At 38.9% G+C, this 12362-nt stretch overlaps 1 protein-coding gene across 2 annotated transcripts in view; it reads left to right on the forward strand.

Annotated features, from left to right (window-relative positions):
• Positions 1 to 12362, forward strand: part of LOC115213351 (ATP-dependent RNA helicase DDX55) — a 32514-nt gene that overhangs the window by 16684 nt on the left and 3468 nt on the right. Inside the window, exons 6-13 of one of the 2 annotated variants that reach the window (XM_029782289.2) lie at positions 454 to 643; positions 1773 to 1897; positions 3137 to 3226; positions 5856 to 5948; positions 8389 to 8503; positions 8594 to 8673; positions 10171 to 10259; positions 11073 to 11199. In XM_029782289.2, the coding sequence (XP_029638149.1) occupies positions 454 to 643; positions 1773 to 1897; positions 3137 to 3226; positions 5856 to 5948; positions 8389 to 8503; positions 8594 to 8673; positions 10171 to 10259; positions 11073 to 11199 (909 nt within the window). The remainder of the gene's footprint in view (positions 1 to 453; positions 644 to 1772; positions 1898 to 3136; positions 3227 to 5855; positions 5949 to 8388; positions 8504 to 8593; positions 8674 to 10170; positions 10260 to 11072; positions 11200 to 12362) is intronic. The other variant, XM_036503961.1, reaches the window with a different exon arrangement.

A 12362-nucleotide genomic window follows, 5' to 3' on the forward strand; every position in this document is an offset into this window, starting at 1 on the left:
TATTATGAAATTGAAAGTAATACTTGTATTAATTTGAATGTTTGAACATTATACTAGGGTCAGTTTAACCTTTAGGTCATCCATGTTTTATCACGTATTCTATACATGCATGGGTCAGGCGGAATTTGTTGAGCAGATTTTCTACCGCCGGATGACCTTCCAGCCACCAACACTCAGTAATATTTTCCCATGACCAGACGTTTTTCATGGAAGACTGGAAACTAATAACATTGTTTGTATGATGGTGATGTTCATTTACAACCATCATGTAATGTCAAAACAAGGATACACACACACTAGGTCCAAAGTGTTTGCACAGTGAGACTGAAAAAGTTTAATGTCTGTCTCACTTGTCATTCTGACAACCACATTGTTATGTACCCACTGGAGTTGTATCTGTTTTGTTTCACTTAGGGAGCCTTCGAGATTGTTTTAATTTTTATCTACTTGCAGTTTGAATACAATTTTAAGCTATTTACCAAAACAGCGTCGGACAGGTCTTTTCTCTGCGACTCAGACAGATGAAGTAGAGAAGCTGATCCGGGCTGGCATGAGAAATCCAGTGAGAATATCAGTGAAAGAGAAACAAACCTCAGCCCACATGGTTCAGAGGATTCCAAGCACCCTGTCCATATTTTACATGGTAAAACATTGGTATTCTCATCCTTGTGCTTAACTGTCTGTCTTTGCACTCTCTTTCTCTCTCTCTCTCTCTCTCTCTCATATATATATATATATATATCCTTCTCTCTCATACATACTGTCCATAAAGCTTTTTTTTTTTCCAGCTGTAAAAACTATGCTAAAACTGACCTCGCCTGTGCTGGTGCCACGTAAAAAGCACCCAGTCCACTCTGTAATGTGGTTGGCATTAGGAAAGGGCATCCAGTCATAAAAACCATGCCAAAACAGACACAGAAGTATGGTGTAATCTTCTATCTGGCCGACTCCTGTCAAACCGTCCAACCCATGCCAGCATGGAAGACGGACATTAAATGATGGTTATTCATTTATTGTAAATTTACAGCACCATGAAGGTGGCATGTTTGCCAAAATGATTCAGTGTCAGGCTAAACCTTTTAGAAATCATAATTTCTTCTAGGCTGTAAAGGAGGTACTAAGGGTGGTGCCATCTGGGTTGATTCCATGCTGTGGTTGTTTTCAAATTTTAACTAAATTTCTCAGAAGGATTCTACATTGATCAGTCCTTGTGATATAAAAATGATTTACCTATGTTTGGGCTTAAACAACTTGTGTATATATTATTAACTAACTTGGTTTTTCTATTGCATACACCATATTTACTCATGTGTAAGTTGCACTCCTGTACAAATCAAACCCTTAATTTAGTGTTAACCCTCTCATACCTTGACCCCTGTGTCTAACTTTACCCTCAACCTGAGCTCCTGAGCAAAAACATAAATAAATAGTTGCAACTACAGCTCTAGAGTAACGCTTGCAGGCAAACTAAATGACAGAATCAGTTGCATCTTTTTCTGTCTGTTGTTCATTATTGCTTTACTTGGAATTTGGCAGAAATGACATTTAACCTTTAATAGGAATATGGCTTGGCAGGGTTAAATCTTAGCACAAAAGTTTTCCCCTTCATAGTTTTAGCTTTGCCTTCTATAAAAATTGCACCCTAGCTTTTCAGTTAAAAATTAAGGATAAAAATAGTCTGACTTACATACAAGTAAATACAGTTTTTGAGATATGTTTGTTTATTTATTCAGAGATGACTTTTTTTGTGTTTTTCTTTTACTTTTTGTCAGATCTGTGAGAGTGATGAGAAGTTCAACCAGTTGGTGCACTTCCTTAGAGAGCACAAAAATGACAAAGTGATGGTTTTCTTGAGCACTTGTGCTGCTGTGGACTATTTTTGTGGTGCACTAAAATTGTGAGTCTTTAATAATTGCTACAAACTTATTTTTTCTCTCTCATTCACACCCACACACCTGCAGTTGTAATTTGCCTGAAGATCCTGTACTTACACAGGATAATTGCAAGGGACTGATTCAACAAAATAAATAAATATATTGGTTCCTGTGCCGATGACACGTAGATAGCGCCATTTAAGTGTGGTCATTGCTAGTGCTGCCTAACTGGCTGCCATGCCAGTGGCACATAAAAAAAAACTATTTGAGCATGGTTGATGCCAGTACTGCCTGACTGGCCTTCATGCCAGTGGCACATGAAAGCACCCACTACACTCTCGGCATGGTTGGCATTAGGAAGGGCATCCTGCTGTAGAAACCTTGCCAGATCAGATTGGAGCCTCGTACAGCCTTCTGGCTTGCCAGTTCTCAGTCAAACTGTCCAACCCATGCCAGCATGGAAAGCAGGCGCTAAACGATGATGATGACGATGATGATATATGTTTGTGTGTATGTGCAGCTGGCATGGCTGTGTGATTAAGTTCATTTTCCACTCACCTAATCTCAGGTTCAGTCCCATTGTAGTTGTCTTCTATGATCCCGGACTGACTAAAGCCTTGTGAATGGATTTAGTAAATGGAAACTTAAAAATCCATGTTGCATGTGTGTGTGTGTGTGTGTGTGTGTGTTAGTGTGTGTCTTCTTGTCATGATATCATAACTTTCCTGCCATGACAAACACTCCAGTGTTTCCTCTCCAACCATGACAAGCACTCTCACCTTTCCTACCCTAAAATGCTGCTGTCGTTGATGAGGATGAATCCTTTTCAGTAATGGAGCAGCATTATTTTTTTATGAATTTAACAAACATCAAAATGACAACAAAATAATTTTTATCTTTTGTCTATGGGATATGTCACCTTCCCATTTATTCCATGTAATGTTTCTTGCAAAATCTCCATCATTTCCCCACCTCTCTCTCTCCCTCTCCCCTTACCTCCAGCTAGCTCTCCCTCTTTCATCTTAGCCTTCTTTTTCAGTTTCTGAACAAATATGCACACATACTGTCTCATACACATACCCAACTTTATAACATATTACTTCCTTCACTGATTTTATACATCTGTATGTTATATATTAATAATATTTCTTTACTGATAGTGTAAGCAGGTGTTAAAAATATCAAATTTATAGTAATAAAAAAATAATTATTGTAATATAAATTTCTACCATTCTCAGTCAAGAATCACTTTCCTTTTACAGGATTTTGAAAAAACACGTGATTTTAGGCATCCATGGCAAAATGCGGAAGAAAAGGAACAATATTTTTGCCAGATTCCGGAAACAGCAAAGGTAAGTTAGTTTGCTTTGCACATTAAAAGCACCTGTGCTAGTATCATGTAATAAGCATCCTGTACACTCTGTTAAGCGGTTGGCATTAGGAAGGCATCTAACCATAGAAACCATGCCAAAACAGATGACTAGAGCCTTTGGCTTACCTATGCCAGCAAGGAAAATGGACATTAAATGATTGTGCCACCAGCATGGGAGCTAGCCAGGCAGCACTGGCATGAACCACACTTGAATGGTGCTTTTTATGTATCACTGGCATGGGAGCCAGTCAAGTGGCACTGGCAGCATGGTCCTTGCTAGTGTTGCCTGACTAGCTCCCATGCTAGTGACACATAAAAAATGCTCACTACATTCTTGGAGTGGTTTGCATTAAGAAGGGCATCAAGCTGTAGAAACATTGCCAGATCAGATTGGAGCCTAGTGCAGCCTCCTGGTTTGCCAGTCCTCAGTCAAGCCATCCAACCCATGTCAGCATGGAAAGCGGACATTAAATGATGATGATCATTATTATTTTGTAACATGGTCAGCTTATAATGGGATGATGGTTGAGTGGTCAAGATATGGACTGCCTAGCCAGATGTCAAGAGTTCATTTCAGATGTTGGCATTTCCTTGTGTTTTTAAATTATACTTCGTTGTGTAATCACTTAGCTGCTAGTATTAGCTACCAGGTCATCTGGAAACTTTAGCTGTGATAACCTGATATTTAATCCAAAGGAATCTGTGTTAAATACTGTGACAGTGGGATGGTCATGCAGATAAGAAGTTTTCTTCCCAACCATGTGGTTCCAGGTTCAGCCCCACTACATGGCACATTGCATAAATGTCTTCAACTATGGATTCAGATTGACCAAAACCTTGTGAGTGGATTTAGGTGATGGAAACTGAAAGAGCTCTGTTGCATAGGGCAAGTGACTTCTGCTATAGCCCTAGGCTAACTAAAACATTATGAGTGTGTGTGAATTTCATAGGCAGAAATTGAATGAAGCTTATCATTTATTGCTGTGGCACTCTTTTGGTTCCGACAACGAGGGTTCCAGTTAATCCGATCAACGGAACAGCCTGCTCATGAAATTAACATGCAAATGGCTGAGCACTCCACACACATGTGTATCCTTAACATAGTTCTTTGGGAGATTCAGCGTGACACCGAGTGTGACAAGGTTGGCCCTTTGAAATACAGGTACAACAGAAACAGGAAGAAAGAGTGAGAGAAAGTTGTGGTGAAAGAGTACAGTAGGGTTCGCCACCACCCCCTGCCGGAGCCACGTGGAGCTTTAGGTGTTTTTCTTCAATAAACACTCACAACGCTCGGTCTGGGAATCGAAACCGCAATCCTATGACTGCGAATCCACTGCTCTAACCACTGGGCCATTGCACCTCCTTATCATTTATATATATATATATATATATATCATCATTATCATTTTAATATCCACCTTTCCCCATGAATGAGATGTGGTCCTTCAACTCATCTTGGAGAGCAGCAACAACCTGCCTTACCCGTACCAACAATTACAATGATGTGTATTTAGTTAACTGCGTCAATGCTCCCATTTCACTGGTAATTATTTTATCAACTCTGGATAGTGGTCTGGGGCTAAATCAAAACAGTATGGAGTGTTTATGGGATTTATGAGTGTTTATTAGATGTTTGGTCCAATGCTCTCTTATTTCTGCTCCTCTATTGTTTTTTCCAGGCTCTGTGTCAAATAAGAATTCTTTAGGAATCATGTCCAATATGCAACATCACGTCAGTAAGGGAGTGTTTATTCTGTTTGAAATAATAACTAAATCACCCCCAAATCACCTTACAATTTTCATAAGAAATTATGACACATTGGATAATATAGTCCTAGATACACTATATTTGGAAACAAACTTGGACTTTTGTTAATAGATCCTCTGGATGAAGCTGACCTGTGGTTACACAAGCACAGTATAACAAGAACAACAACCTAGACCAGAGTTAACTAACTTGGGTTTTAATTCTTAGTCATACTCTCTTTTTTACTCTTTAACTTGTTTCAGTCATTTGTCTGCGGCTATGCTGGAGCACTGCTTTTAGTCAAGGAAATCGACTCCAGGACTTATTCTTTGTAAGCCTAGTACTTAGTCTATCGGTCTCTTTTGCCGAATCGCTAAGGTACAGGGACGTATACACACCAGCATCGGTTGTCAAGCGATGTTGGGGGGACAAACACAGACACAAATATATACATATATACAACAGGCTTCTTTCAGTTTCCGTCTACCAAATCCACTCACAAGGCTTTGGTTGGCCCGAAGCTATAGTGGAAGACACTTGCCCAATATGCCACGCAGTGGGACTGAACCTGGAACCATGTGGTTAGCAAGCAAGCTACTTATCACACAGCCACTCTTGCTTTGACATTTCTCTAACGTCATTTATTCTGATAGCCATAATCTCCTTTGCACTCTTTGCCATAAATCTGAAACCTGTGATGTGTGCTGGAACAGGAGTTGGTTCACAGTGAGCCTAAGAAAAATATAGTTCTTCAGACTTAGAAATTTGAAGCCTTGTGCCAATCATATAAGAAATTTGATATTTCTTTGTAAATTTATCAATTCTTGCTATAAACTGCTTCTGTTTTTATTCTTTCTTTAAGTGGAATCCTGATGTGTACTGATGTAATGGCTCGTGGAGTTGATGTTCCTGAGGTTCACTGGGTATTTCAATATGACCCACCGAGTTCAGCCAGGTCCCTTGTTTATTCATCTGCATTTTTTTTTCCATATTTTTGGTTTTCATTGTTTTGTTCTTCAGTGTAAAAAGCACTGGTGATGGTGCCACTGAAAAAGAACTAGTACTGGTTCTATGTAAAAAGTACTGGTGCCACATAAATAGTACTGGTGATGGTGCCACATATAGTAGAAGATACTTGCCCAAGGTTCCATGCTGTGGGAATGAACCTAGAAACATGTGGTTGGGAAGCAAACTTCTTACCACACAGCCACATATATATTGTTGATTGCCCTCATCAGTGGTGATAATGATTATCTCTAATTTAGACTCAAGGTCACAAATTTAGCAGTACATGGGTAGTTGGTGCCATTAACACCAGTACTTCACTGATGTCTCATTTTATCAACCCTCAAGAAGATGAAAGACGTTGCTATTTGAATTCAGAATGTAATTGTAAAAAACAAGAAAAAATACTGCAAAACATTTTTCTGCCACTCTAAAAAAAATAATAATAATAATAATGATAATTATTATTGCATTTGTACAAGTAAGCTCCAAGTCTCACTCAGAGACCTATGCCATATATTTGGTTTTGTACTTAGTGTTGTACTAGTGAATGTCTAAAAAAACATGCAAAAATTATATTTGTTTTAAAACTTGAGATTACATAGAAAGTATTTTGCGTAGGATATGAGCAGTTCCCATGAGCACTATCTTTTGAATTTCTGCCATTTTTTGGTTTCCTGGTTAGGTAGCAATCAGCCCTTAATCTGAATATAAAGAGCCTGAACCACAAGGCATTTTATCTGAAGCTAATGAATTTCACTAATCTTTTTGTAAAGTATTTAGTTCTCCACTTTGTTATTCTACCACTCATGTTATCATAAAAGCATAAACAGATAAATTTCATCATCATCATATATATTATAGTTATACCACATACAGTTCATCATCATTTAACATCCATTTTCCATGCTGGCATGGTTTCTACAGCTGGCTGCCCTTCCTAACACCAACCACTTTATAGTGTTACGGGTCCTTTTCAAGTGGCATCAACACAGATGCCTTTTTATGTGACACCAGCATGGATGCTTTTTATGTGATGCCAGTCCTCATTCTGCATTTTCAACATCATATGGAGGCAAAGTGGCTGAGTTCCTTTCAAGTGTTGGGCCTCATGGAGGCAATGACCGAGACTTTTATTTTCACTGAACACCCTCTCATCTCTACTCTACATTTTTGGTGGTTCTTCTCACCCCTCACCCTGTTTGTCACTTGCTACATCCACCCTGATCCCTTGTCCTTCTACCTCTGTCACTATGCCTCCCTCCCTACACACACGTCCTATTTTTCTTCTATGGTTTTATCATCTGCTCTCCACCTCCCCCTTTTATATACTGCCACCTGTCACTTCCTCTGATCCACTCCTATTTTCTTTTACATTCCTTGTCCCCCCACCAACCTGAGAATCACTACTGACCATGCCTTCTCTCATATTTTCCATTCATTGCATTCACTTCTATTTCCATCTCCCATTTCACACTTTCACAAACATACCCATGCAACCGGCCTTGATTCTCTGACCCTATTATCTCTTTATCTGACTTCTTGTAACTTGAGTGTATGCCTTGACACCTCATCTCCACTGTTTTCTCTTTCTTACTAGGATAGCCATATGTCTATAGCAAGACACCTGTTCTTTCCCTCTGTCGTATTTTAGTTTCTCAACATCTGGCCCAAAGCAAACTCCTTCAATGCTATGCCACCACTCAGTTGAAAAGTCTTGTCTTGTGAGTTACTTTGTGCCCTCATTGTGCTGGTGTCATGAAAAAAGCATCCAGTACACACTGTAAAGTGGTTGGTCTTAGGAAGGGCATCCAGTTGTAGAAAATGTACCTAAAGAAATTTGGAGCTCAACAGTCCTCTGGCTCATCAGATCCTATCTAACCATTCACTCCATGCCAGCATGGAATACTGGCATTAAATGATGATTGTTAGTAATACCATTTACTGTTGGGCCTCACAGGCAAAGTGACTGAGTTCCTTTTGAGTGTTGGGCCTCACAGAGGCAATGACCAAGATCTTTGGCATTATGTCAAGAAGAAGACCCATCAAGCCAAACAGAATCACAGTCATGGCAGATACTGGTGTCATGCAAATTGGTACCCATGTCAGTGGCATGTAAAAGCACCCACTACACTTTTGGAGTGGTTGGCGTTAGGAAGGGCATCCAGCTATAGAAAACCATTCCAAATCAGATAGATGCAGCCTTCCAACATGCCAGTCCAGTCAAGCTGTCCAACCCATACCAGCATGGATGACAGACGTTAAATGATGATGATGATGATGGTAAATATCATCATCTATTGATACAGTAATAACATATACCAATTAATAATGTCATCAGTGTCACACAGAATATAATATTATCCTTTTTGGTTTTTCTCTCTTTCCAGTGCTTTTGTTCACCGCAGTGGAAGAACTGCTCGTATTGGTAACACAGGAAATAGTCTGGTGCTGTTGACCCCAAGTGAAGATGCTTTCATAGAATTTATAGCCAGGAATCAAAAGGTCAGTACCTGGAAATTTTAATTCTTTCATTACTATATTTCTCTTGAAATATATTGTCTTAGTGTCTACATAGTTTTCTTTCTATTCCAGGTGCCAATGCGACAATTTTCCAAATCTGATAATGTCCTTCCGGCCATCGATAAACTCAAAAGACTTTCTGAGAAGGACAGGTGAGCAATTCTGTCTCCCTTTTTTTTTAATGTTTTTTTCCTCTCTTTTGTTTACAGACATTGATTCATGCTCACATATACATACATCATCATTTAACGTATTATCCATGCTGGCATGGGGTGGACGGTTTGACAGGTGCTGGCAAGGCCAGGAGTCACATCAGGTTTCTGTGGTCAGGTGCCCTTCCAATGCCAACCACTTTACAGAGTGTACTGGGTGCTTTTTACGTGGCACCATTACCATTTTTTGGGTATTAGGGGATGAAATGTGGTTAGGGGAGAAGTTTGACAGATCAGAGCTCCTCGTGGACAAACATTACATGAGGGGTTTTAGGGTATTAATTGTTGTGGTGGGTAGGTGATTTTTGTATCTATTTTCCTAATCTGGCATGGATTGGAGAGGAAGCACAGTGCATTATTACTATCCTAATAATAATAGTTTGGTACTCATAGACAGGTATGGGTTATATATATTGTCATCTCAACTGTAAAACACATTTTGTAAAACCAATAAACAATAAGCCATCAGTAGGGTATAGCAGCATCTGATTGTCTAATTGATATTGTGACTGTGACACTTCACTGAGGAAAGTCTTACATCATATATTTCAGTTGACAGGAGAAAGGGTATCAAGTTTGAAAATGAATTTTCAAACAAATTTTTGAACATTATTTACATTTGATGATATTTGTCCTCGTCTTGTTCGTTGTTAACACAACGTTTCAGCTGATATACCTTCCAGCCTTCATCGGGTGTCTTGGGGAAATTTCAAACCTAGATTCTCATTCCTAAGGTATTTTTCAATGTTGTTGTTGTTATTATTATTATAATTCAGATCACTGCCTGGAATCGAACTCGGAATCTTGGGGTTAGTAGCCCATGCCCTTGACCACTACGCCATATACCCATGGTTAAGAGCGCGGGCTACTAACCCCAAAATTCCGAGTTCGATTCCAAACAGTGACCTGAATAATAATAATAATAATAACAACAACAACAACAGCATCGAAAAATACCTTAGGAATGAGAACCCAGGTTCGAAATTTCCCCAAGACACCTAATGAAGGCTAGAGGGTATATCAGCCGAACAGGGCGGCGATCTGGCAGAATCGTTAGCACGCCGGGCGAAATGCTTAGCGGTATTTCGTCTGCGTTACGTTGTGAGTTCAAATTCCGCCGAGGTCGACTTTGCCTTTCATCCTTTCGGGGTCGATAAATTAAGTACCAGTTGCGCACTGGGGTCGATGTAATCGGCTTAATACCTATGTCTGTCCTTGTTTGTCCCCTCTGTGTTTAGCCCCTTGTGGGTAATAAAGAAATAGGTATATCAGCCGAACTGTTGTGTTAACCACAAACAAGATGAGAAAAAATATCCATCAAATATAATAATGTAAATAGTGTACATAATTCCTCATCTCTTAAATATAGAAATTTTAGAACATAGAAAAATTAACACGAAACAGTTTATAAAAAAAGAATTCTTCTGTTCTCCACAGATCCCTCTATGACAAGAGTGTGAGAGCTTATGTTTCTTTTATCCAGTCTTATGCCAAACATGAATGTAGCATGATCTTTCGGACTAAAGGTGAGTTTATCAAATACTCTGCTTCCCTCCTCATTTCAAGAGTATTAATTTTTTCTTGATTTTTTTTTGTTTTTTACATTGATGTCAGGTAAGGCTGTCGGTCAGTTGTCCACTTTCCAATCCCATGGTTTTTGGGTTCAGTTCCATTGTGTGGGACTTTGGGCGAGTGTTTTTTGCTTTTATCATAGCCACTGGCTGGCCAAAGCCTTGTGAGTGGATTTGGTTGATAGAAAACTTAAAGAAGTTCTTCATATATATATATATGTGTATATATATATATATATATATATATGTGTGTGTGTGTGTATATATATATATATTCCTTAACATGAATATAAACTATGGTTTATATATAAAACTATTATTTTAAGGATATCAATTCCCCACAAAAGATTAGGTACTGAACCAATATTTCTTTGGATTACCCATGGTTAAGAGCACGGCTACTAACCCCAAGATCCCGAGTTCGATTCCAAACAGTGACCTGAATAAAAATAATAATAATAATAACATAACCTCTAATTGAATTCTGTGTGTGTGTGTGTGTATATATATATATATAATATATATATATATATATATATATATACACACATAGCTTTTCATATGATTCACGTATTGTGCTTTTGACGACATGATCACAGACGATACATATCCAATGTTCACTGCTGGTTTCAGTTCCAATTTTCCATCCACGAAATCCACTCACAAAGTTTCCTCTTTGCTTAATCCACCACCTCTTCTTCTTTCCTCACCTCTCCACACCTATTCAGCTGTCATGCAATGTTCTTTATTTTCTAATTCACTCAACAGATCTTGATTTTGGTCGATTGGCAACAGGCTTTGGCCTCCTCAAAATTCCAGTTATGCCTGAACTGAAAGGAAAGAAAATTGACAACTTCACGCCGTCATCTATTGATATAAACACAATTCCATATTTGTAAGTATTGACCTTCATGTGTGGTATAATCCCAGTCATGGATTTTCCTTGGTATTTGAATGGTAAGGATGTTTAAACTGTTCAGTATGTATGATTGTCCCAGTTGGACTGTACCGAATGAAGACTTACTTACCATCTGGGCTGGCGGAGCTATTGTAACTGATGAGAGTGTTAGGTCCTACCTATGGGTGGGGCTGTCTGTTGGGGCCTTTTGATGGCAGCTCTTGTTTGTGCGAATGTAGGTTTGTATATGTTTACCTGTGTGTGAATATTGATATTTGTTGTTTATGTGAAGGTGGCAAGCTGGTAGAATCATTAGCACACCAGGTGAAATGCTTTGCAGTATTTCGTCTGCTGCTATGTTTTGAGTTCAAATTCCGCCAAGGTCAACTTTGCCTTTCATCCTTTCAAGCTTGATAAATTAAGCACCAGTGAAACACTGGGGTCACTGACATTGATTAGTCCCCTCCCCACAAATATCAGGCCTTGTGCCTTTAGTAGAAAGGATATCTGTTGTGTTTGTGCATATCTAGATATGCATACACAAACACACACACACTCATATATATATATATTTATAAAATAAAATGGAATCCAAAGAAACTTGTAATGGTCTGCATCTGGTATTTGTTTCTGTCATTAGACCCCGGCCATGCTGGGGCACCTAGTACCTTGAAGGATTTTTAGTGGAATGAATTTCCTCTGGTACTTTTTTATTCTTTTAGGGCTGTTACTTATTCTATCAATCTCTTTTGCCAAACCACTAAGTTACAGGGACTAAATGAACCAACACCAGCTGTCAAGTGGTGGTGAGGAACAAGCAGACACACACACATACATACAACAGGTTTCTTTCAGTTTCTGTTTACCAAATCCACTCACAAGGCTTGGGTTGACCTTAGGCTATAGTAGAAAACACCTGTCCAAGGTGCTACGCAGTGGGACTGAACCTGGAACTGTGTTTCCAAGTTCAGTCTTAACCACACAGCTCTGCCTACACCTTCTCAGGAAGACTATTATTATTTAGAAAAATTAACAAAGGTGTTCAGTGAAATTGGCAAATGGAGTGGAGTATCCGACATTTTGGAGTCCTCCTTCAGGGAAAAAGTGTATGTGTGTGAGAGAGTGTGTATAGATTATATACATAGATGTAATCTATACAT

The sequence above is a fragment of the Octopus sinensis genome, linkage group LG6 (assembly GCF_006345805.1).
Source record: "Octopus sinensis linkage group LG6, ASM634580v1, whole genome shotgun sequence".
Lineage (NCBI taxonomy): Eukaryota > Metazoa > Mollusca > Cephalopoda > Octopoda > Octopodidae > Octopus > Octopus sinensis.